The 26,354-nt window shown below is 35.5% G+C and overlaps 1 protein-coding gene and 1 long non-coding RNA gene across 3 annotated transcripts in view; one reads left to right on the top strand and one right to left on the bottom strand.

Moving 5' to 3' along the window:
- The window catches only part of COL21A1 (collagen type XXI alpha 1 chain), a 124,372-nt gene that overhangs the window by 38,089 nt on the left and 59,929 nt on the right, over positions 1–26,354 (bottom strand). Inside the window, exons 4-14 of the mRNA XM_053973621.1 lie at positions 22,025–22,193; positions 21,674–21,890; positions 20,170–20,343; positions 19,153–19,230; positions 16,846–16,854; positions 15,310–15,393; positions 13,118–13,180; positions 5,523–5,576; positions 4,528–4,581; positions 2,151–2,204; positions 1,261–1,314 (exon numbers count right to left, since the gene is read on the bottom strand). Coding sequence (XP_053829596.1) covers positions 1,261–1,314; positions 2,151–2,204; positions 4,528–4,581; positions 5,523–5,576; positions 13,118–13,180; positions 15,310–15,393; positions 16,846–16,854; positions 19,153–19,230; positions 20,170–20,343; positions 21,674–21,890; positions 22,025–22,193 — 1,010 coding nt within the window. The remainder of the gene's footprint in view (positions 1–1,260; positions 1,315–2,150; positions 2,205–4,527; positions 4,582–5,522; positions 5,577–13,117; positions 13,181–15,309; positions 15,394–16,845; positions 16,855–19,152; positions 19,231–20,169; positions 20,344–21,673; positions 21,891–22,024; positions 22,194–26,354) is intronic.
- Positions 454–7,427, top strand: LOC128805121 (uncharacterized). Of its 2 annotated transcripts, XR_008436287.1 has the most exons (4): positions 454–766; positions 1,586–1,684; positions 2,103–2,188; positions 7,168–7,427. It is a non-coding gene; the product is annotated as an uncharacterized LOC128805121 (long non-coding RNA). The 2 variants fall into 2 exon arrangements; XR_008436288.1 differs by lacking the exon at positions 2,103–2,188.

The raw sequence follows: 26,354 nt of genomic DNA, 5'->3' as shown, positions 1-26,354 counted from the left end.
GCTTCAATCCTTTTAATGTGCTCTTCTCCCTCCCCTAACTCTTCTCCCTCTCTCTTGTCTGGTTATATGTACAACACATCTGTATTAAAAAACATAGACTTCTTTGCAATACAATTATTATGTATGCCCTGTATATATATAGACATATTTATAAAAAATACATGCATTTGTGCTATGTGAAAATGAATTACACCAATCCACCAACAGAATGAAAAGGTTCTCAAAATATCCAAATAAGCAGAGCGTGAGTTTGACATTACTAAATGTAAATATATCCAGTAAAAACACTGATCATTTTTCTAAGCTGTAAATCAAGAATTACATTTTCTGTGAATATGCATGTTATAAAAATATTAATTATGTTGGCTGGGGTTCCCATGCCCAGGCTCCCAGTGGCAACGTGGGTGCTCCTTGAAGGTGGGGCCAGGGCTGCCCCAGCTGGACACAGCCAGTTCCAGCCGAACACAACCGGTTCCAGCCAGACACAGCCGGTTCCAGCCGGACACAGCTGGTTCCAGCCAGACACAGCCGGTTCCAGCCAGACACAGCCGGTTCCAGCAAGATCCAACTGCCCCCCGCAGGGCACGGCTGAGCCACAGCCGGGGCGGGAGTGGGGAATGAGTTTAACAAGGGACACAAACATGACACCAATAAAATAAGGAAAGAGGAGAAAAGTGGCAGCTCTGCAGACTCCAAGAAGAGGGTGCTGGAGCAGAGATTCCCCTGTAGCCTTTGGAGGGACCATGGTGGAGCTGTGGCAGCCAAGGTGCAGCCCATGGAGAATCCGTGCAAGGCCAGGTTGCCCTGAAGGCCGACAGCCCATGGGAAGGAGCTGCCCTGGAGCAGGGGAGGAGGGTGAGGGGAAGAGCAGGGAGAAGCTGTTAAATAGCACCCTACCCTGCTCCCCATTTCCTATCCCATGAAGGAGGGAAGTTGAGCCTGGGAAAAGGCAGGGTGGAGGAGAAGGGGGTTTAGTTGTTTGTTTTTTTGTTTTTTTTCCTCACTATCCAGACTTATTTTAGTTGCCACTAAATGAAATTAATTTTCCCCAGGTAGCCACTGCTTTGCCTGTGACAATAACTGGCAGGTGATCTCTCTTATCTGGACCATCAAGCTTTTCCATCTTATTGTCTCCTTCATACTGTTGAGAAGGGAGATTGAGAGAGATGCCTTGGGTTTGCACCAAGCAGCCAGTCTAGGTGACCACATCACAGATACCGATAGCATTTTGCTTTAACTTATGCTTATAAGGTCACTTGCCTTTTTTCCGTATATTCCTGGCACTCCTTGATCTCCTTTAGGACCTCTTTCTCCCTAGACAAAATGTATGTGAGCAATTTTTAAAATAGAAGTAGTTACATAAAGATATATTTATACATATATTAAGTATACATGTATAGCAGACACAAAGAAAGCAAAGAGCTCTATGTAAACCCAAGGTGTAAATGCAAATCCTGAATTTGACCTGCTTTCCTAGAGGAGAAGGCCAGAACTCTCACTGATGGTGAGACAATCCTCAGCTTGCAGGCTTAAGTCTTCTCCTTTCTATAGAAAACACTTTGTGATTCTCATTGTTTCAATATAGGCAGGAACCTAAGTGAAAGTTCAGCTCCTTGGAAAGGGATGGACTTTTCTGAAGACCTTATTTGAAGGGTTAAAAACATGAATTTGGAAAAGCTAAGAGGTAAATTTTGTTGAGTACTAACATAGATGAGTAAAAATGGGTAAAATTGTATTGGGGAGCACACACATGAACTAAACTCACTGTGACAGGTCAGAACTGTTCTTTAAAATGCTGTCACTCAAGTAGAATGACAAGAAAATCATATAATTGTTTTTATTTTTGTAAAATAAATAAATAAATAAATTTGTGATTAAGAATATTCTAAGTAGTAGTAAAATCAAATTAATATAAAATCCCATAGAGTAAAACAGAAATTAAATAACAGGTGGTTTCTATTGTTTGATATCTATGTAATGAAATCCCATGGCATGTATCTTCTCTAGATATCACCTTCATATCTATTCATTGTGAGCAATTCATCAAATGCTCTGAAATAGTATTGCATATAGACATGTTTACCCTTTAAACTGAACTACAGGGCAAGCTGAAACACAGGAATATTGTAACAAGAATATTTAATTTCAACCTTTGGTGCTGGCATCCCATGCAATCCAGGAAAACCAGGTAGTCCACTGTCACCCTGAAACAGGAAATTCTTGTATCAACATAGTCGTAATATACTACAAGAATATTCATATTCTCGTGATCAAGTGATGAACAAATAGTGGAAAGATGTAATATATCACAGTATCAACTTCATAACATTGGTGTGATGACCAATAAGAGTTTTTTTTATCTTTAAACAAAATTCATTACATAAAAATCTTAATCACTAAATTTTAGACTAAATTTACTAATCTTTTAGTAAGTCTTATGGAGGTTCAAAAGCAGCAATTTATGACCTTATGAAATTTCCTACCAGCTTACTCTGGATAAGTGAAGTATTAAAAAATAAGATATTAAGTACATGCTCTATAAAAGAAACTTAATTAAACCAATTACACTTATAAAACAACTTTGGCAATTTGACAAATGAGTTCTCATTTCAGAGGAAGAAAGAATCCACTCAGGTAAAAGCAGTTAGCAATTGAAAAGACAGGGCAAAATACCAGTTCTTTTTATTGTTCTCAGAGGTGTCAGGTATCAGGAATTCCAAACTTTTGCTGTTGATACTGAAGATATTTAACTGACAATTTGTCTGCAAGTTCCCTCGAGCAATAACAACGAAATCCTAAATTACAACTTGTCACTACTTGCTTTGACACAATAAAACCAATCCTAGTTGCTTGGTTCAGTAGACTACTTCACATGAGAAAACAGCTAATCACAAAATCATTTCTGGGCAATCAGAATGCTTTCTTTCTGTTAATACCTATTTTTATATTGAACAATATATTTCAATTTGTTTAATATATTTCAATCAGATAGAAGGAATAGTAAAGTATGCTTAGAAAGTTATTTCATAGAATATTTCAAATTCTAAGACAAGGGTTAAACCAGGACAACGTGTCTCAGTGCTGTTTATCAAAGCCATTCATGCCTAAGCAGATTTGGAAAGGTCTGTCATATATTTGCAGTAGGCAGGAACATGACCACAGGAATGATAGCTTATGGATTAATGCTATCACAATATCTCTCAACAAATAAATATTAAAAGCAGACAATGATTCCATTGGCGTTTAAAAATCAGCAAAGGTTATAAAATTAACACTTCATATATCCATTGCTTCTTAATGAAAAAGTGTGGAGTCTTGATTTCTACTCAGAAGTTGTGGTTCAATTATTGGATAAACTAAAACATTTGGAAATGAGAACCATTTTAAATTAGCTACTACAGAAACTTTACAAGTAATGGGATGAAATAAAGAGATGAAAATTTGGGCAGAATTTCCAGGAAAAAAATTCTAATGGCAAGACCTATTTTACAATGGAAATGTTCTCTAAAACAGTGCTGGAAGCCCTATTTCTTGGCTTATTTTACACAAGGCTAGACTGAGCAATAGGAAATATTCTATCTGTCACAACCCTGAACTGCAAGGCAATTAGAGTTTTTCATCAGCAGTGTCTTAATTTCTACACGTAGCTCAATACTGACTGATTGATTAGATTAAATTCTAAAATCAATTAGATTGAGATGAATAAAGCACAAAACACATAAGCAATTTTCAGTTCTAACCATGAATTTGAGAATTCTGCTGAACAGTAATGAATTTAAGGACCTAGTTATTGGGAACTTTAGAAAGAAATTCTTAGATCTGTTGGGAAAACAAGTGCTTGTTTTACAGAAAGGGCTTTGAAGTTTTAATGAATCAAACCCAAAATAATTGTCATTACAATCAGCTTAGAACATTCCTGAACATAGGGCAGAAATGTGAGAGAAAGCCACAGCCAATGGCGGTTTATTCACTGTGTATATAGCAGATCCAGAGTCAAGTTTATCCTGATTACCAGGAGACTGTTGTAGATGCAGGAGACAGTTACATATTAGCTTCCATATCTTTGTCTCCAAGCTACTGGCTACACCTCAGTTAGAATTTTCCTCAAAAAGTTTTGGGTTCAATTAGCCAGTGTTTTCTGATAAAAAGTGCCATCCAGGAATTCCTATCTAAGTCATCTTGATACTCACTTAAAGAGAAAACGGTGAAAAGAGTTAAAAAGAAACCATTCTGACAGATGTCTGCATTGTGCTTCCAGGTACCCATACTTAGATACACTTTCTAAGTATATGTTATTCAGTGAAATAAAGTCATTACTGGCAGTGCTAAAGCTGATATAAACTTTTTTAAATAAAGAGGGCCAGATTCAGAATTTAAATTTAGGATTCTTAGTCCTTCTTTCTCACCCTTTTAGCAAACAATTCTCACAGAACACTCATGTGAAAATACTGATACTATTACCTGTACAACCAAAAATTATAAAAGGTAAAAGCTTTTTATCTATCATTCTTATTTGGGTTCTTTTACCTTTGCCCCATCTTTTCCTGGTTCTCCCTTGATACCTGGCAAGCCACGAGGTCCCTAGATTGAGAAAGAAATGAACACCAGCTCAAATACTAATAATACTAGTACAATCTGATACACAATTAGACACAGAAACATCACACAATGTGCACCAGAGACCAATGTGTCCGCTGACTGATTCCAACATTTTAGTGACTGGACACAAAAGCAGAACTAAGCACAATGTGTACCCAGCATGGATGAACATGGCACACTATCATAATCTGTGATTGAGGAACACTGAAACAATTTTTTGTTCTAACCAAGGACCACCCCAGGAAAAAAAAATATTAGCCTGTTCAAAATCACAACCTATCAATGGGTGAGCCCAGAGATGTCACATTCAATAGCCCATCAGACAGCCTCCACATATGCCATTTTGCAGGCTTGCTCTCGGCCCCAGCAGGCTTTCAGATATTTAATTCCACAAATGAGTGGACTTGACTATCATTCAGACTGGATCATGCCACAAGTAAAATACAGCAGAAGTTTCCAACAACTGTCTCAGTAAGGATAACTAAATTAATGCAACAAAGAAAAATAATTCTCTTCCGTCAATCGGGGCTTTATGTGAAACTTGCTTTGGACTTGTGAATTGTGGGCAATCCATCACCATGACAAGACTTGAGATCACTGCTAGTGATTCACAGCAAAATTGAAGAAACTACTGTTTGGCTTCTGGATCAGGATAAAAATGTCTAAGCTGCAGCTGAGTCCATCTTCTAGAGGCCTTACCTAGCACTGCTTAGATTTGCAGTCTAAAAGTCAGCCCACCAACAAGCTCCAAAGCCATGTGAATTTCAAAGCAATTCACCCAAGGATGGCCCCTGATTTCATGACACCCTTTGAGTCCTCTTCATTCCTCACATCTCAATTCTCAATGACAAACGAGATATTGAGAGAGACTTGGTAGGATTTGTCTCAGATATTCAAATTCTAGGAATGAAATAGAAACTTACTTGAATCCCTGGAGTTCCTGGGATACCTGGAGTTCCTGCTGATCCCTGGTATCCCTAAAGAAAAGAACCAAGACTTGTGACTTCTCAAAAGCAACATACACAAATTTCCAAACACCTATTTAAAAAGAAAAAAATAATCCTCCTGCTTACTAAAGAACTTTTATCACAACCCTATAACTTTAGGTCACAGATTTTAGCAACTGCTCTGACAATCATACATTTGGGCTTTAGATTTCAGCTTTCAAAAGCTTTCAAATCTGCAGCTGAAGTTCTCAGCCTCCAGACTTTAGCTAAAACTAGTCATTTTAAAATTGTTACACAAAAGCATAACAAATATATTGTTTTGTTTTCCACTGGGAAAAAAAAAATAAATCAATCCACATATGTAGACACATTTTTTTCCTCTCTCTCTAAGAAAACTAGCTGAAATTTGCCAATACTTTTAAAGGCTTCTATCCAGTTACAGAAATAAGCTTTAACAAACAAGGTATGTTCTATTACATTATGCAGCTAGTTTTATAATATCTCTACATAATAAAAATTCCATTCTTGATCCTAAGCACTTAGCTATGAACTTGAAGGTATATACAGTCTATACAAATAAAAAAAGAATCATTTGAATGACTGAGACTACAAAAAGAAATACTAAATAATTCATGAGTCAAAAAGAGAATTTCAGGAATGCTTTGCTAGAAATCAACATTGGCAGAACAAGAGAACCTTTACAGAAACCAAAATATATGTCCATGTTTTGGTGGATTTGATTCAATTAGTACAGCAAAGATAACCAGTTTTCATGCAAAATTAACAAGGGCTTTAAAGAATCCATTAAGAGAGGCACATTAATGAAGAATAAGAATTTTGCATAGTTCATTTAAAAACATGTCCTTGCAGTGGACAAAATGAGCCACCAAGAGGATTTTATCAAGAAAGGATATAAAGCAAGAAGAGAAATTGTTCTATAATATTCTGAGGCTATTTGGTTCAGACATTTCAACAGGCAGACAAAACTAAATTTGATAAATCCCATTAAATGGGCTATCCAATTTCAAATACCCAGAATCTGATCTTGATTTGAACCGAGAGAAGTAATAATCCTATTTTCCTTGGCAAAAAGGTACAAAGGAGCTAATAGAACATTTTCAGTACAAGGGAGGTAATGTGTTTGTCTGATTTCTTCTTTAAATCAGTCAGAGTTTCCTAGGAATAATAAACAGAGCTAAAATTATTTGCTGGGTTAGATGCAAGAGAGTCCTTGCTGTGCCCTCTTCCCAAAAGACATTTGAGCAGTTGCCCGATAAGCCAGCTGGTAATGTTTAATATAGAAGTAAACAGAATTCTAGGTCTCTGTCATACATGGATCCTTTATCAAGCATTTTACTTCTAGTGCTCAAGGCAGTTCTAGCAAAACCAGTTTTAACTGTAGATTGTATAGTATCCCCAGAGTGCTTATAGGCCTCCCAGGTAGCTGAAAAAATTCACCAAATCAAAAACTGCCTCTAAAAGTTTATCCATTTTTTTCTTCTCAAAAAAAAAAAAAAAAAATGCTATGACTTTCTGTAGGATATAATTCTATAAAAATAAAGCTTAATTTCATAATTTAGATCTCTGCAATGCAATTTCCCTTCTCCCTCTAACTGAGCAGGGGAAGAAGTAGAAGAGGACAATTTCCTGGCTGAACTGAATTTCAAAATCACAAGATGAATGGAGGACAGCAGAAGAGTTTTCAGCTTACAAAACTGCATATTTAGCTCAGGGCAAAATATTGTAATGTGATTTCAATACAAATCAAAAACATTGTCAATGTGTTCTTTTAATAGAAAGCTGGAAGAGAGAAGATTCAAAAGGAAATTCACAGAAAGTCAAAAAAGTTAGAATCGCTATCTGGTACAATTAGCAGAGCAATTGTTTGGGCAAATTAAAAAACACCTATAAAATAAAAAAAACACAGATTTCATAAAAAATGAGTATATATTTGTATCACTACTCCTTTTGCAGTATGGATCATCAATCTACATGCTAATGCCTACAAATTTTTTTTGCACTAAAGTCAGCTCAAATCCTCTTTCCCTAATCACAAAGCCCTCAGCAGGAGTACCTGTGTGACATACATACATATCTGCAAGAACAGCAGTGCCACAGCTGCCATTTTACGTCAAATGGACAGAAGTGAAAATTCCCTTTTCAATTGATGAGTTCAGGACTGAAGGTTCTCTTTCAAATAGGGTGAACACACTAAATTTGCCACCAAATCAAAAAATTTTTATCTGAGCTTGTTCTTCCCTCATGAACTTCTCAAAGGACACACAAACAGCATGAGAAGTGTTAGATTTAATTCTGAATTTGATATTAAGTCTAGAATCCAATTACCTAAATATAGGCAGCTCCTGCTATTTGAGACTCCTAAGACACCCACCCAGTGTTAGAAGACAGTGGCACAAAATATTTGGGAGGCAATAATTGTCTTGCAGTGTGGACAAGACAAAATACCTTGCAGCAAAGAAATCCCGTACTTTTTCTGGTATATTAGTTAAATAGTTGACTATTATGAGAATTCAGACCCCCTGTGCCTCCATACCCATTGAAATCCTAAATGCATGTGCCTTAAAGTGAATCCAACCTACAATGTTTCCTCAATGTTGTCAGTCAGCACTACTCGACAGCACTTTATGGTCTCATTTATTATTTTATATCAGTTCATCTGAAATCAGGATTACACAAAATTTACCTCTCAGTTTACTGTTGTAAGAACAGTACTGATCATTTTCTAGTGCCTGAAAATCCTTAAAAGGAAAGTGGTAAACAGCAGGACATTGAGATTAGTTTTGTCCCAGATTGCTGGGTATTTGAAAAAATCAAATAAAACTTTGGAATTTAAAAAATGGCAATAATTTTAAGGAAAAACACTGAACACACTTCTGGGTACAACAGCAGAGGAAACCTCAGTATATCTTCAATGCATTTGCACACCTAAAGGACAACAGCTCAGACAACATTCTTAGGCATATCTCGTCTGATGAGGATAAAATAAAAATAGAGGATGTGTGGATAAGGCAATGAGAACTGCACTGCACACTCCCATAATGAAAAGCTTTTGGAGTCAATGGACAACATCAACAACAAAGGCATGAACACAGGACTGCTTGAGAAAGACAAAGGGAGAAGTAACCAAGCTCAGTTTGGCTAGGAAGGAACCAGTGATGAACAGTAATGGTCTAAAGATATTCAAGGACTGTAAACACTAAGTAAAAAGAAGTATTTAGGGTCATGTAACTAAGCATAATGGAATTCAACTGCAAAAGGAAAATTTAACTTGGCACTAAGGAAACACCCTGAAAGGTCTGCAGACCTCTTGTGGTAGTTTCGTGCAGAAAAACTTTAAAGCACATCTAAAGTATTACAAGACAAGTCTTCAAACTCTTTTCATAAAATACATTACATCTTAACAGAAATTACTGTAACTATGCAGACATGTATCCATGTTTATTATTTCTGCATTTCATTACACTTTCATCTATTAGCTACTCCATCATCTGCCAAGGCCTTCATAATTCAGAGCCCCTAGCAGAATATTTTACTTAAACACAATGTTCTCAAATAGCACAGAGGAAAAAAGATCCATCAAGATCATTCAATAAAAGGTTGTAAATACAGCTTTAAAAGTTCCCAAGCTTCAGGCTATTGGGAGATAGGATGATGTACCACGGGAATCTAACTTCCTGCACACTGTTTAGATGCTCATCGTTATCATATGCTCTGCCTTTGGCAGCTACTGCAGGTAGTGGTGTGGTCTTTTGTCTGAACTCTACAGCTGTCTCTGCAGCACCCCGATTGCAGACTTGCAGGTCTCAGGAAAGGCATTACATGTCTGTATCAGAACAGAGCAGAAAGATTTCCTCTAACAATAAAAAGGCCAGAGTATTACTGAGGAATATGTATTTTCCTGGATTTGAGAGCAGCATTTCACAGCTGAATTATCAACTCTGCCTTATGAAAGTTTTCTGAGAAAAGTAGCTACAGAGTTTAGAACAACTTAAATCCCAGGCAAGCCATCCAGTAGCACAGGGAATTCTCTGTGTATGTGAAACTATTTCCCATTTTTATTCCAAAAGTATTGTTGAAATAGCTTATCATTGCTCTTATAGTAAGTACATCATAAAAGATTTGGCCTTCAATTGGTCACCAGGGCTAGGTAATACAGCTGTAATAATGTTCTATAATCTTTAAAAACACATATTGGAATGATCAGAAATTACTTATTATGTGAAGCTTTTGATACCTTATGAACTCCAGATCTGTTTGTATCAGTAAAGTCAGTCTCACCGTATTTTTTTTGTAAACTGCTTATTTTTTCTCATTTCTTATTTTATTTTCTTGTACATATTGTAAAGACAAGGCAAATTGTTCCAAACTTTCATGAGTGAAACTAGATGGAATACTCAAAAATTGTTCAGATTTGCCAGTTGCATGGTTCATAGTTCAAAATTGACAAATGGATGGATTTTTTTAAATTTCTGCAGCAGACTGATAACCTATTACCTCTATTAACCACAAGTGATCACTGTATAGATTCTGATAATTTATTTTTTCCCTTAAATTGAATTTTTCCCTAGTACATACAAAGCATCCTTTGGAATAAAAAATGGCTTTGTGACCACAAAGTTAGGCTGCTGAGTGCTTCCAGGGCCAGCAATCACTCCCACTGCTTCTTTCTGATTAATAATGTTAATGAAAATGAGTTCCATTTGAGATTCAAATATTGTTTTTATCCTAACACTGATTTATCAGTGTTTTTCCCTTGACTAGCCAGTTTAATAATTTCAGGTTCTAAATTATATTTTTATTGAAAAAATGTATTTTCATTACTTATGCTTCTCACTTTCAGGCTTTTTTATAGCTCCTTAATTGATCTTTTCTGTATGTATCAGAATTTAAACAGAGGTGGCAATTAAAGGGAAAAAACAAAGATACTCTAAACAAAACTAATAAAAATAACATTTAAGAAAATTTTGAAAATAATTCATGTTTATTTTCACTTCCCCAAATATTAGAGTGAAATTTTACTGGATAACACCAGGTAAATAATTATGTTCTGGTAAGATTGAAGATATTGATAGGAATTGTGTTCAGTTTTTCTGGACTAAAACTAGCATTAAGTATTAGAACAATCTAGCCAGCCCACAAACAACAAACTAAATTTTATTAGATGTTTTACTATAACATCAGTTTCATATAGTAATATAAATGCATGCCTAAATCCTTTCTCAAAGGAAGAAACATTTTGTTGACCAGTTATACTGTTCCAAGAAAATTAATAACAGATAGGCAAACTGGAAAGACTTTAGAGAAGAACATAAAAATGTCTTTGGGAACAGCAGAGACTGACTTTGCAGGAAAAGCTTTTCATGCAAAAGCCATTTGATTAAACAAGACTGACTACATAACTACCTGTAAGCCTATGGTGCTGTCTGAATTAAAAGCTTTTTTCTCAGAGATCCCCAAGACATAAGCCTAAAAAGAGTCAGATGAACAAAGTTTCCCCAGACAAGAAAAACCACTGACAGCACAGAAAATGTGCTAGTTGTATTAACAAATGCAAAAGTAAAATGGAAAGAAAAAGACAGAGAGAGGAATCTGTTTTCCTGCACAGTGGATCTAAAGGGTCTCTCACCATTTACAGCTAAAAGGTCGCCTGGAACGCACCCAAGAATCTACTGTAAGGAAAAATAATGTACTGGCCAAAGGTACAGATGATCTAATTTGGTTTGCAATTATGTCCTTATAAAGAACAAGCACAAAAACTACAACTGATATTTCAGAAACATTCTTCAGTTAATAAAGCTATAGGATTTAGCTGCAAGCATTTAAAATAATGAAAGTTCTTTAGCAAAGTGATACAATTTCTCCTGTACTGGAGTTTTTTGATTTTCATTTTGAGATACTCTGGTAATCATTTTTATGTTCAGAGAATGCCCATCTATGCACATTATGACTCATTTGCAGGAAAAAATAAGCTATAACTGCCAGATTACAAAGTAACAGTAGGTCTACAGTATCAATTTATTCTCTTTCACTATTTGTGCTGTCACAAATTCCAGTGCTTATGGGAGGATAAATAGCCTTGAAGTGGAAATCTGTTTATTAAAGTATGAAAGAGTCATAACAAATTGTTTCTAAAGCAACACGGTTGTACCTGTCTGGATGCTTAAGAAATGAAGTCTTAATCTTTTAGTTAAAAGAGGAGAAGAGAAGGAGAAGGAGAAAGAAGGAGAAGGAGAAGGAGAAGGAGAAGGAGAAGGAGAAGGAGAAGGAGAAGGAGAAGGAGAAGGAGAAGGAGAAGGAGAAGGAGAAGGAGAAGAGAAGAGAAGAGAAGAGAAGAGAAGAGAAGAGAAGAGAAGAGAAGAGAAGAGAAGAGAAGAGAAGACTTACATTTCCCTACCAATATCCAGTCCATTCTGCCTTCATTAAAGCTTACATGATATCCCTTTACTTTTCAAAATATCAGACTTAGCTGAATTAAAGGCAGTTCTGCTATGCTTATCAATACTGCAAATCTATTTCCAGAAATCAGCATGGTCAAATGTGATGGACACCTTCCCCCATGCAACTCCATGCTCAGACAGTTTGTATACTTGTCTTTTATAGGAGATCAGAACTGCTCTTCATAAGCTTAAGCACCACCAAATATCAATTGAAAAGTTGTTCTGATTAAATAGATTTCCCCATCTTAGAATACTTTAAAACCTGTATTTTCAGGATTGTCTAAAATCAAAATGCAGTATTTTAAAGCACTGATAATTTCAATTAAGATTGTGTTCTCTAACTCTGGTTCAAAAAACCTCTGAATTTAATAGCTATCAAAAGTTATTTGAGAGCAAAAGTATAAAAACATTTTATATCACAGGTAAAATGAGGATATTTGCTTGTGGGACTGATGAAAAATTCATGTATGCACTGCTCATCTGGACCATCAGGATTACCATGCTCAGGTTTCAATATAAGAAGTCCCATATCTTAAAAAAGGGAAATTTTCAATTTTTAGAAACGGTTGCATTTTTTAGTTTTAGCATCTATTTTCTTCCTGTTAAACTAACTCTGCTTACAAATGGAATCACCACAGTTAAATGAACCAGTTTGGAACTAAAAAAGATCTATTTTTTTTTTTTAATTTTACATGCATATCTACAGATTTGGATGAACTACTTGAGACAGCCTACAAAGAAATTCTATGAACCAAGGAGCAAGCCCTAAAAAAAATAGATAGGATTTTTAGCAACCCGAAGTACTTTCTAGTGAACAAATTCTTAAGGAGTAAAGACTGAAGGTAGTAACATAACTGCTGCAAAGTAATGCGAAGATCAACAGAAGCAGTCATAGCCTGTTCTCTGCTCTACAACAGTACCCAACTCTAATATTTACAGTACTTTACCTTGCAACAGAAATAATATGATTGACATATTCATACAACAGTTACATACAGTTTCAGAGAATGGTGACAAAATTATCTAAATTTCAAAAACATGGCATCAGTGTTCCATGTTTTTTCTCCTGTTAGTTTTACATTTACAATATATGACTAAGTTTTTAGTACTCACAGGCTTACCATCTGGACCAGGCAGACCAGGATAACCATGATTCCCAGGCTGCCCAGGGTCACCCTATGGAGAAGCAATGTGTGAACACACAAAATATATAATAATTTTTAAATTGTACAAGTATTTTAAAATTAGCACAAAGCAACCTTAGCCCTAACACATTCCACAAAACAGTCTCTACAAGTCCAGAGACCTACTATTGAGGAGCAATTCCTACAGTGAAAAATAAATGGTTTTGAGGGGGGAAAATTCTCCCCAACTTCTCCCCAACTTCTTATGCAGCACTTGGACAAGTGAATCCACACTTGGTTACAGCACAAGTTCGACCCATCAACTTAAAAGCTATCTAGTCTTTTAGCACTTTAATGAACAGAAATAGAAACACTTTTTATCAATTAGATGAAACAAACTTTAAAAAAAACTTCATTGATGAAGTAGTTCTTTTCTGAAGAAACCTCTCACTTGCTTTGGCAAGTGCTAAACAGAATTTAGCACTTGCTAAATTAGCAAGAGCCTAATTCTTAAGATAAAACCACTAAAAAGGCAAGAGCCAGGATTAAAACCTGCAAAATAATAAACTCCTCTCCACACACCAATTGCTGTCAAAAAATATAATTTTTAGATTTCCTCTTAAAAGACCTTTGCAATTATTTTGATAATTACTGTTACAATCAGATTAAAGTAAAAGAAAAGTTTCTTGCCAAGGCTTCATGTTTATGGTGAGAAAGCAGGAACTTAGCATCCTACTCAATATATCCTCCTAGAGTATTGACTTTCTCTGTTTTACTAACAGCTTTGATTTGAACTCTGCAAAATCCAATAAGACTTGACCTCTAAACCATTTTACTTCTGCAGGGATGTTAAGCAGGTACTTCTTCAGCCTGAACCATCAACAGACCTGTGGGTCAGTTACAACTGCAGAATTGTTATAAATAGGGAGGACATTAGAAAGGAAACAGGAAACTAGCTTTCAATATGACTGTGAAAAACATAATTTCACATATAAACCACAGAAGTGTAATGCTGAACTAAGTGAAAGATAATATAAAATAATGTATTTTTTGAAAAGCATAACAGAGATAATTTGCTAAATTAGTAATAAACTACCCAGAATTATTGTTGTCCAAATTAAGAAGTCCAGGTTTGGGATTTGAGCAAAAATAAATTTGCTTTCAAATATACCATTTAGCTGTAAATTTTTTTGCTTTTAACTTGAAAAGCTTAAAACATCAGTTACTTGCATTTTGAAATCACTTTGATTTAATTCAACTTATTGTACTCCATTAATATCACAAACACAAAAATTAAGTTTAAATTCATATGGTTCTAGAGTCCAGTATTCAAATGTTAATAAATATATATTATAAATGAGACAACCTATTCAACCATAAATTGGCTTTCTTTTCACTTTCTGCAGCCTTTTGTGTTATGCACCATCTTGTTACTTGCATTATTCAATTATCCCCAAACAAATACTATAGTGCATTGTCGATGAAAAATTGCACATAAGGCAATTGGTATAGGTCATCTGAGTTCTGAAATGTCATATTCCTTCAAACTTTACAGGAAGTAAGTTTCAATTCTTTTGAAATTATAAATACTTCATTCTCTCTCCCTCTTTTTTTCTCTAAATAAAAAAAAAGGTAAAAGACAACAAAAATTCTATTACATGAAACAATAATGATGATTTCTGTGTTGCAGATTTCAATTCCCTGATCAGAAATTTTTCCACTGTATCAAGAAGCCCTTTGATTTGAGGTAGCTACAGCATACTGTAACCTCTTTTATGATGACAGCAGAGAAGGTTTTTATTAATTTGTTTAATGAAAGACAAGTGATTTGGGGTTTTCTTGTCTGCACTTATAAATAATTCTGTAAACACTGCTTAGCACAGTTATTGAGAAAGATAATAAAGCAAATACTGGGGATTTGAGTTTGCCTGCAGCTCAAGGGTAGTTCTCATTTTAGTTCTTCATCAACACAGAAAGGAGGTCATCAGCACAGCTAATGTGCAACTCTCCCGGTAAGCATCTAGTTCATTCTTTTACAAAGAAGGAAGAAACCCCTCTCTCCATTAAAAGATTTTATTAGAAAACCATTTCATACTTAAACAATTAACAGTGCAGCATCATTTGCTGAAGAGTAGCAGGGAACAAGTCGTATATACTCAACAAGACAGAAGAGAGACTTACTTTGGGGCCTGGAGGTCCTTGCTTTCCTGGTGGGCATATGCAGGGGGCAGGTGTTGAGCCTACATCACTGGGACCATTCATGCACTACCAAGAGTGAAAACAGCCATCAGCACATACACCAAAGGCAGCCAAAAAACATACTGGAACACTGTGTGAAGCTGACCTTCCTTAGCCTGCCCTTCACTTAGGTCTTGGCATTCACTCCCTTGTTCAGCTGGAACTTCTGCATATCTGAATATTGCCCTCCAATTACTTTTCATGCACGAAATCATTTTATTCAGAATAAAAATTTAAAAAGTAAGTACTGATATTGGGCTGGTACCTGTAACTTTGTTTTTGCTCAAATATTTTGCATATAGTTTGAAAATTTTAAATCTTGCAACATGAAAGATGCTTCTCCTAGCTAATCTATATTAATAATTTAAAGTGTGACCAATTCTCAAATATAGCAATTTAATTTTAAAAGGTGTAAAATGATGTAATATGTAATATGTATAGCATAATGATCCCAACCATTGGCATGTTCTCCTGCGCAGCAAGCCTGAAAAGAAGATAAACCCCAAGTCTCCTACGTCCTAGGCATGTGCTCCAACTTTGAAGCTGCTTTGAGGGGAGGCAGGACACAGGTGCTACCACTGACTCCTAGAAGTCACTAGTCCTGGTCCCAAGAGTGCCCATCCTGCAAAGACCATTAGATGACCTCCTCCAAACCATGCTCCCTGCTGCACTAAACACTAAACCTTGGCAGATCACATAACCCTCTGGATTTATTTTTTTTTGTGATATTTACTTCTCACCATTAAGCCCCACATGAAGCCTCAGTGCTTTACTCAGGCAGGCAAGGGGAAAGCTACTAAATCATATCTATTATAGGTACATCTGTATTAAATAAATATGTTGAAGTTAGATTCAGGAAATTCTTTTTCACCCATCAAACCTAACCCAGCAAGTTTTTAGACCTATGGAAAGGCAAAAATTTAAGAATCCAAGCTAAAAAAATATTTTCATTTATTATCTAAAACTTTCCATAACATTTTACTCATATTTTCTAGAATAATGACACCTTTTAAGATATTTCTTGACTGGAATTCTTTCTCAGGGTCAAATGATAGACCAAAACACAAACCCATGTTTCCTTTGCAATGGCACAAGTTGGGAGTTACAAGTAAGATTAGGGAAGTTGTCATATTAAGTCTTCAGATAAGCTCTTGTTCAGGGAGTTCCCATAAGCACAATGCAGGTAACAGCTGCTTTATCCCTCGTGCATATCCTCCACCCCCCTGCAAATAGCAGCAATTGAATTGAACTGGGGGAAAACATCAGACCATTTATTCTAATGAACATGTTTTTTCAGAAAAATTATTTTTAATTTGTCTGCTGACTAGAGTTCAAGCAAGGGAAGTCCAGCACTCTTAAGCTTAGCAAATCTCTGTCCCCTTTTGAGAACAAAGTGTATATTACCTAGAATATTAAGAAGCTTATAAAAAGTCAAATACTACCTTAAACTGAGTTTGAGTAGTTTAGGATGGAGCCTACCTCTCCATTCTGAAACAAGAAGAAACACAGTTTAAGAGTACAGCAATATTTCTAAAAAGAAAATCCATTCATTTGGAAACACTATCAAAACCAATCATAACTTCTGAGCTGCAACTGTCAAGAAATTATAATTAAATTTTTTAATCTTTGAGACTTATGTGCAGCTGCTATCAATGCATATAAAATTAATTTAGTTAACTGTCAATGGGAGTTATCAGTAGCAATTTTTAAATGATAATGACAGAATTAATACTAAAGCATGTCAGTATTTACACACTAAATGTTTAGATTTGGTTCCAACCTTTTACGAGAAGTAACTTCTCATCAAAAATATGCTCTGCTTGTTCATTCATGTCAGAGAATGTACCAAAATATTTCTGAAATGTCTGCTCTCTGCCTGAATCCAGCATTTGGGAAAACACAGAGCAGCACAGAGGCAAGGCTGGCTTTTCCCCCCTTTCCTGTGACTTGCATTAGACTCTGCTATCAATTTATTTTTGTTCCAGTATCTACAACACCACAGAACAATCCAAACTCAAATACTTCAGCAGAGGAACCATGAAATTTTTTGTCTTAATAGTTTAGTAGCCACCATTAGCCACACTGTCCACAGGAGTATTCTAATGCACATAGTCCCTGCAGATTCCATACACATTCTGTGGACACAGAAAGCTTCCTCTGTATTCAATTTTCAGCTTGAGCAAACCCAAGAGAAAGTTTTCATTTTCCACAGATCATAGAAGGAGCTTAAAATTACTATGCAGCTAGGTATCTCTGGGAAAGGGAATTAATTTGGTCTGTAATTAGTACCTAAAGTCTTTGCTTATTTCAGGAACTCTGACACAACCACACTCTGACAGAATACAACCACAAACCACATATTCCTCCTTGAAGATCATCCAACATTTTTATTTTCTGAAGGAGTCCAGAATTTCATGGGCAAAGTCCAAATTTAATTTACAAAAACAGACAGTGAAACTTAAATGGCTAAAAACAATCTTTTGGCTTCAACTCCTTGATAAATTGCAGAGAACATAAGCTATGAAAGACTTTTTAGTGTTTGCTTTCTTTATGCAAAATATTTTTCATTTGATTACTTTTCGTATCCTACTTTGAACTTGTAAAGAGCAAAAAGATATGTGGTGCACCTAAATAATAGTTAAATAAATACTTTCTTTTCTTCAAGATTCAAAGTTAATTTTACAAAAGTATTTCTGCACCTGTTAGTTCTTGACACACAGAGTTCAGAGCAGCTAATAATACATTCACCTACTTGCTGCTTGATTGAAAGTTGAAAAAACCCTGATAAGGATGCAACAGGCACACTAGTCCCAAAGAAAAAGAAGAAAAACAGACTAGCTGGCAATACGTGCCAGTCTGACAAAAAAGAAAATCTGCATGCTGGAGATTCAATGGTTCTATTGTCAAACCAGCCAAATGATACTAAATCTAATCACAACATGAGGAATGTGGGTCTACATAGTAAGACACTGGCAGCTAATAATCTTTAGCTCAGTTTGTTTTAGCCACCAAGCAAAGGAGATTATTTTGAATCTGTATGTTTAAATCAGTCTCTTGCTTATGCTTTGAGATGGAAACTGAATGATTAAATCTGGCTCTGTCAGTCATGACTGGTTTCCAAATCTGTTTGTATATGTCTTACATTGCAGTGCATAATTAACTGTAAGAGAACCAAGAAAGGGCCAAAGGGTCCCCATAAACCTGCTAATTGTGTACATGAATCATAAAGTCTTGATTTTATTTCTGTCTTGTACTTAACATGCTTCTTGAAATCATGGCAACATTTCAGATAATGGGATATTTATCACAAACCTCAGCATAGATATTTCTAATGGGAGAAGGTGATTTAGAAATACAGGTATGCTGATTATGTACCAAAATTTCACAGATTAAATGACCTGACAAGTAGCAAGGAGTATATCAGAAAAGTTCAAAAGTCATATTTAATAAGAATTTTACACTGAAAAAACCTAGAAGTTTCATTATTCTATAATGTTTAAAATCTGAAATTTTAAGAGAGGATTCTGAGATTCTTCTATACTCATATATATCAAAAATGCACCATTAAATACCTAAATTAAAACAACTTGTAAAAAACTTTGTGAGAAAATAAGGCTGAAACAGAGAAGGTCCGTGTCACTTGATATTGCATAGGTAACAAGCATGTGTTTGCACCAGCTGAATCAATGTAGTTTAATCTATTTTAAAACTTCATTAAGTCAGCTTTAAACAGTGATTTGTAAAAGAATGCCAAGTAGTCCTCAAAAGTTCATCTATCATACTCACAAATCCTGGGATCTCACAGACTGTTTCTCGATTATTTTGCTCTGGGTCACAGTAGATTCGCAGTTTTTGTATATCAAACTGTAATTCAAAATATATAAAACTCTTTAGAGGTCTGTGCATTCACTACAGTTAAAAATCAATTAAATATGCAGGAATATTTTTAGGCTACTCACAATGATTAATATGCACAACCAATAAAACATACTGTAACAGAATTATTTAAATAAAATAATCAATGCAAGATTTTTTTTAAAATAACAGAAATCACCATCCATATTCCCCGGGAATTAATCCAAACGCATGCAGCACAAACTACAGTGGCTGCCAATATCATTGAGGAAACAAGTTAATAACACAGGCAAGCCCAACCTCTTTCTTTTTATCTTAACAGACCTGTAAAAATGCTTCTAAACAGACTTGTTCAGATTAGATGTAGGATTAGTAAATTCTGGTGAAGCATCTGAAGGCATCCCTTATGCTTAGTGTTTAGTATACAGTATAAATCTTTAAAAAGCAGTGAATAAAAACACTGGCATCAGGTAAATGAAAGTTTTTGCCATTCTGCTTTGTTGCTACATTCCAAAACAAAATGAAACCACTGTTTAGTTTTTCTAGCATAAACTATTGTGACCACAAAGCAAGGAGAATGAAACTTGACCAAAATTTTCCTCTTTTACCAGCATCACCCACACATACACTAATGGAAGGACAGCATATGCAAATATCAAGCAGAGGAAATTCCTTACTTTGAGACAGTGTTTCCCAAATTCAGGCAGCCACATTACATCAATTTTGTCCTTGGAATCAGTGAGACCAGTTAAGCATCCATGTCACAGGATAGATCACTTGTGCTAAGTCGTCCTGACCATTTTTATTCTCTCTTAAGTATTAAATTTTTTACACTAAATTTCAGTCTACTCTAAGTAATAAGAGTGAGCTCAAGAAAACAGAAGTCACCAATGTAATGTTAACCTACAACAGAATTACTGAATTACTGTAGTTTTAGCATATGCCTACCTGTACCGTTTCCTCCTTTCCAGAATACTTTCCTATTTGGGTTAGGCCACTGATGTAAATACCTAAAACAGGATGCAATGGCTTTGTTTCAATTTCTTGGCCATCTATATACAAAGTTACAAAGTCTTCTGTTACTAAGAGACGAATTTGATGCCAGCCTTCATCAAACAATGTCTGAGAAAAACGAAGAAAACAGCATTGTTTAAAACAAAATGCCTTCAATTTAAATAACGATAAAACTGCACTTCAACAATCAAACTGCTGTTAATGGTTGAGATGATCGAGGCTGCAGGTTTTACATACAAATAATTCTAAACTATATAGGCAAATAAAGTATTGCCAAATAATACTGTAATTGAAAATATCACAATTGGTAATAATTAATCCATATTTCAGAATTATTTTATAACTCACATAGATTTCTTTTTTTTTAGTCTATGACCGTGAACAAGCTCAAACCTGTATTTGTTAAAAATATGCAGCCAGAAACCTATTTATCTGCACTGGTGTAATGTCTCAAACACTTCAGATCATCAATCATGGTGAAAAAAAATGGTACTTGTGATAAATTGATAGGTGATAAATTATCATAAAGCTTTATTTAAAAAAATGTTCATTAAGAGTGTATTTACATTTATACTGTGTTTAGAGACACACAAGTCTAAAAAGTCATGAAATTATTGCTCTCCATAATAGCAAGGCAGGCATGGTGAAACAAAAACAAACAAACAAAACACAGAAGGTCTGTTATCATGGTGAAGTTTATTGATACCTGGGACTGCATGAGTAAGATTGATCTGTTTGTGCATCTCCAAGAAATAGATAAATACAAATAGAGTATTGACTTGAAACTGAATTTTTGAACAGTTTCCAGTAACTCAAGTTTAACTGAGCTTCTTAAAATAATAAAAAATTATTTCACCTACTAATAATTATTAAAAGGTAGAGGAAATTTGGAAAGAAAAAGCAAAAATTCTCCATCCAGAAACAGAAGAATAAAATGCCTCTACCTAGAAAAAGCTTAGTAGCTAAGACCTATTCCTTGGATAGAAGTCCTTCCTTCACTGAGAATTTATATTTAAAATCCCTTCAGCCTGATTTGGAGTAGGGATTTGAATGCAGGCCTCCACTTCCCAGAAAAGTTGAACCCACTTGGCCATGAAGTGCTCCAGCATCAAATCTTTCCCAGTCTTTGTCTGCTGAGATAGCCCTCTCTGTTCACTTAAATAATACTCCCTGTGGCAGGAAGGGCAGTCTCTGGGCTGCACATATTCCTGCTACAAATGCAAGAACAGGGTCATTCAATCTCCATTCCTCTGTCTCATCTGCAGCTAAGACAATCTTTCTTACGAGAGTGGAATATTCCACTGGAAATTACTGAAGACTGAAAGACAACCTTCAGATTGTACTAGAAAACAATAAAACTGGTTTGCTCAAAGAAGGGAATAGGTGAATAATGTGTATTTAAAGAAGTATTCCAGCATGATAGTGACATCCTCCTTACCTTTACATGAGGTGTAGCAAATGTAATAACTTGTGTGCCATTTATTAAACTTGTTGTAGTGAATGATAATGTTTTCTCTTCTCCATTAACAGTGACTGCTATCTGTGGTCTCTTATCTAGACTCAGGATTCTCCACAAATCCCATGTCTTTTTTACTTTAAATCTTTGAGTGGAAACAAACACATAGGATGGAGGGAGACCTTCTGGAAACACATTCCTAAATAAGGGGGAAGGGTGGAAAAAACAAAACAGTACTTGAACATTCATATAAATCTTAAAATAAGTCCTTCTCATGTAGAGAAACAAAAAAAATCTTACTGAATATAGAAGCATATTTATAAAATTCAATACCTTGTTAATTCTGAGAGGTCAACACGTGAGGTTACTTCATAAGCTTTTACATTAGTGGTTGATATTTGAATTCTCTTTTTAACTTTTTTCTTCACGCCTAATCCTACAAGAATGTCAAATCCTTTTTCATCTCGAGCTGCCACTGGAATTCTTGTCGGACAAACAGATTCTGCAAAGTAATAAATGCAAGGACAGTCCAAAATATGACTTAAGACTTCCAAGAAAAGTAGCCTCCCACCCAACTAATATTTTTTTATCTGCCTTTCAGGAAATAAAAAGAACTGAGAACTGTCAGTTAAGTATAACATGAGAGAAGTGGTATGGAGGATCCTCAGGAACTTGAAGCAAGAATATTAAGATTTCATATTTTACTGCAATTACATTCACATACTATTTTGAATTATCACTAATTGTAGTTACAGAGTATTACAATATCTGGCTAATAAATATATTGAATTTCATTTCTAAAATTGCACGGTTCCAAAATGATATAAAATTATAGATGTTAATTTCCAAAATGCACTAACAATTTGAATTTAGCATCCCTCCCAACTATAAAATTAGTTTGAAAATGGACAAAGTTAAAATTATCTCTGACTTTTATTTTCATTTTATTTAACTCAAAATGGACTCTGAACTGTTTTGTCTGTTACACTGAAATCTGCTTGAAGTTATTCTGAATGGAAAAATAGGGTGTGTGCTATATTTTCTGTGACAACCTAAGTTGTCTCAAACAAAAAAAAAAATAGAAAAATAGATAGGACAGTGAAACTTAATACTAAAACAAATATTAGGGTAACAAATCAATAAAAAAGAAAGTTTATTGTTTTATTAAAACTATGCTAAACTGCTCACAATAAATATCATTATTCATTTCTCACTGCTTCTTCAGAAAAGCAGCAGTTCATAGACAGGGAAGAGGTTAGGAATACATTCCAATGAAGGGGTGGAGAGTTCTCCTATCTCCATCTGGACCAGCCATGGGCTGGAGAACTCCCATCTCTGTGCCAGGGAATTATCAGCTCAAAGGTCTAGACTGGCTTCTTTTCACAGTATGAGCAACACTGCATGACTTCCCTTTCTAATCAACCCCAGGGCACTCAGCAGCTCCCCCATTCTGGTGGGGGAGGCCGGATATATGCTCCAACAAAATTCTGCTAATTTTCTGCACAACCTGTCTGTCGTGGGAAAGGACAATCATGGGGATTGTCACAGGTACTTGGGGCAGCAGCAAGAACCAACATAAACTCCCCTTAGTGTTCTTTTCCTCTCCACAGCAAAATGACACCTGACTTCCAAATTAAAAATAAATTATCTGTCTGTTCTACAAGAAAGAACTGCAAGAACTCTGCACACAATTTGGAAATTAAAATGTCTGCCTCCTGAATGCTTTCAAAAATTAAAGAAATGCAAAGTCCAACAAAACTTTCTCATTCTTCTCAAAACACAGATTAAAGTTTACTTATCCTGTTAAGAAAGAGTAATAGTGCTTTTCTTCAGGTTTCTTCAAGTGTGCATTGTTATCATGGACCTATTTTTTAAACTCATTTATTGCAAAGCTGGATAATGGTCACATCACAATTAACAGAGATTACAGATAACCACATACATACACACTGACAAGTATAGGGTCTCCTATTAGTGAGAATATTACAAATTTGGTGTAAAATCAAAAGCTAAAGGCAGAAATAAGAATACTTTATGTAAGAGGGCCATTATTGTGGATCAGGGCCAAAATTACTAATAACTCATTGGTTCTAAACCAATACCAACCAAAGAAATTAAGCATGTGTAAAATTAGACATTAGGAAAGTATTTTTTCTTTCAAGTGGCACATTGGTGAATTACATGAAAAATTCCCAGTCAAGTAGATCCTTTCTGGGTTTTCTGGATAATCTTCTGTCAGGATTATTTTGATAACTAACTGAGCCATTATACAACATGCAGAAATCAGTGGCAAAATTAAGAGCTGTCTTCCATTGGAAATGGGGTTGTCCAATCCACAGTACCAGTCACTTAACTCTCTAACCTTCTCTGAATTCTTGATGCCTCTAGTGTTTTTTACATAGTTTTCAGATGATTATTTTCCTTCCTAAAGCGTGAAATAACTTTGTGATATTAAGTATCTGGGACAAAGCAACTTTTCTCTGCATCCTCCAAACTTCTGAGGTCTGCACTAGGTTTTCTTTCTAAAATCATTCCTGAGACACATTTAATTTTTTTTGCTATAGCATATTTATAGTACAAGAACATTTGACTTTCAGAATAAATAATAAATATTAAATATTCCTTAAATATTTCGTTCAGTTCTGGCTGACAGGTTCATGAAGTCTTTTTGCCCCTGATGTACTCTAAAACAAACACTAGAGTCCCCAAAAGGCACACTAGACACCTCCTGCAAGCCTGTTCCTAAGAGCAATACTTGCTCCAAGAACCACCAAACCTCAGTCTTCATTGTCCAGAAGGGAAATACTGCCCCTGTGGCCTTTTTGTTTACATTTTTACTTCAGAATGGATTTTAAACCTCCATAGAGCAAAGCAAAGGCTAGCATTTTTTTAGACATTTACATAAAGACCGTGAAGAGAGAATTGCAAAATTTTCAGGCAGTTTCATGTGATTGATCACAGTCAAACCACTGCTGCTCAGCCCTCATGGAACTTCTTCTCCCTCAGCAAAGTCAATCTTAACAACACAATAATCAGTAAATCAATCAATCAATCAATCAATCAATAAAATAATGCACAACTTAGCTATAAAAATTCCAGTTTATCAGTCTTGAAGTTCACCTGCTAAAGATATTGTGGCTAGAAATGAAGCTGCCGAGTGGCTTTGATTCCTCAGCAAGAGAAGCATCTAAATGCTAAAACAAGGGAAGAGCACAACATAAGGGAGACAAAGCAAAGGGTCACTTCAAGTATATACACTTTGTATAAATAGTCAGCATTCACAGATTACTGCTGTAAATCACGTGAAATACCATGGATGAATTTTAAAGGACACTAGTTAACTTGATGCTCAAAGCTGAAAATTCATCTTGATAAAATATAATGGCACTTCTTCTAAAACTTTAGTCAAAGAAAATATTTTGTTTATTTAGTGTTTATTTAGGAGAATTTCTCCCTGCATTAAGTTCTATTAAAAAATTTAGCTCCACTTAGCTGATTTAATTTTTGGACTGACAACTTTACTACATCAGCCACAAGGAATTACTATGCTTTTTGTTTAATGTAGCAAGAAATAAACATTAATATCCTCAACAAAAACATCACCATATTTTTTCAATAAAGTTGATACTTTAAGTGAGAGTAAACAAATTCTATTTTTCACTCTTACTAAGTACAGAAATATGGTAAAACTGAAATAGGACTTGCATCAATTCTTGATCCAACATGTACAAAATACCACTGACAGACTAGAGTCTGAGTGATACATTTGCTATCTTTTTTATACATAAAAGAAAGCCATTGTTTTACAAAATTTCAGAAAACTCAAAGCAGTATTGTTGTTAGCATTCTAAAGTCAGGGTCCCTTTAGAGTGTTGGTCTTGGCTAACTCTTCTATAAAATTCTTCCAAGAAAGATCATAACTGCTTGCTACAGCTCCAAACATCTACTCCACTCTCATGAGGCCCTACCTGGAGTGCTGTGTCCAGCTCTGGGGCCACTATATAAGAAGGATGTGAACCTGCTGGAGCAAGTCCAGAGGAAGGCACAAAGTTAATGAGAAGGCTGGAGCCTCTCTCCTGTGGAAAGAGGCTGAGAAAGTTGGGGTTGTTCAGCATGGAGAGAAGGGTGTGGGGAGACCTTAGGGCAGCCTTCCAGTACCTAGAGGAGCCTTACAAGACAGCTGGAGAGGGACTTTTCACAAGGGCGTGTAGTGACAAGACAAGAGGGAACAGCTCTAAACTGAAGGAGGGTAGCTTTGGATTAGGTATTAGGAAGAAAGTTTTTACCATCAGGGCGGCGATGCACTGGACCAGGTTGCCCAGAGAAGTTTTGGGATGCCCCATCCCTGGAAGTGTCCAAGTCCAGGTTGGATGGGGCTCTAAGTAACCAGATCTATTCAAAAGTGTCCTTGTCCATGGCAGGGGGGTTGGGACATGATCTTTAAGGTCCCCAGTCCAAACCAGCCTACGATTCTATGATTTTTGCCAGGAGTCTTTCTTCTGGGTTTTTCAATACATACTAGAAGTATGTATTCAGAAGAACTCCTGTTGTAATGGCAGGCTGTCCTCTCACCTCTCTAGAAAATGCTGGATTGTGCATGAGTATCAGTTGCAACTAGGAAATCAATAAACTCCATATTTTCAGCAGTATGAGAATTGCTGAA

Source organism: Vidua macroura, chromosome 3 (genome assembly GCF_024509145.1).
Source record: "Vidua macroura isolate BioBank_ID:100142 chromosome 3, ASM2450914v1, whole genome shotgun sequence".
Taxonomy (NCBI): domain Eukaryota; kingdom Metazoa; phylum Chordata; class Aves; order Passeriformes; family Viduidae; genus Vidua; species Vidua macroura.
Note: the sequence above shows the minus strand (reverse complement) of the source record. Positions and strands in the feature narration are given on the sequence as shown.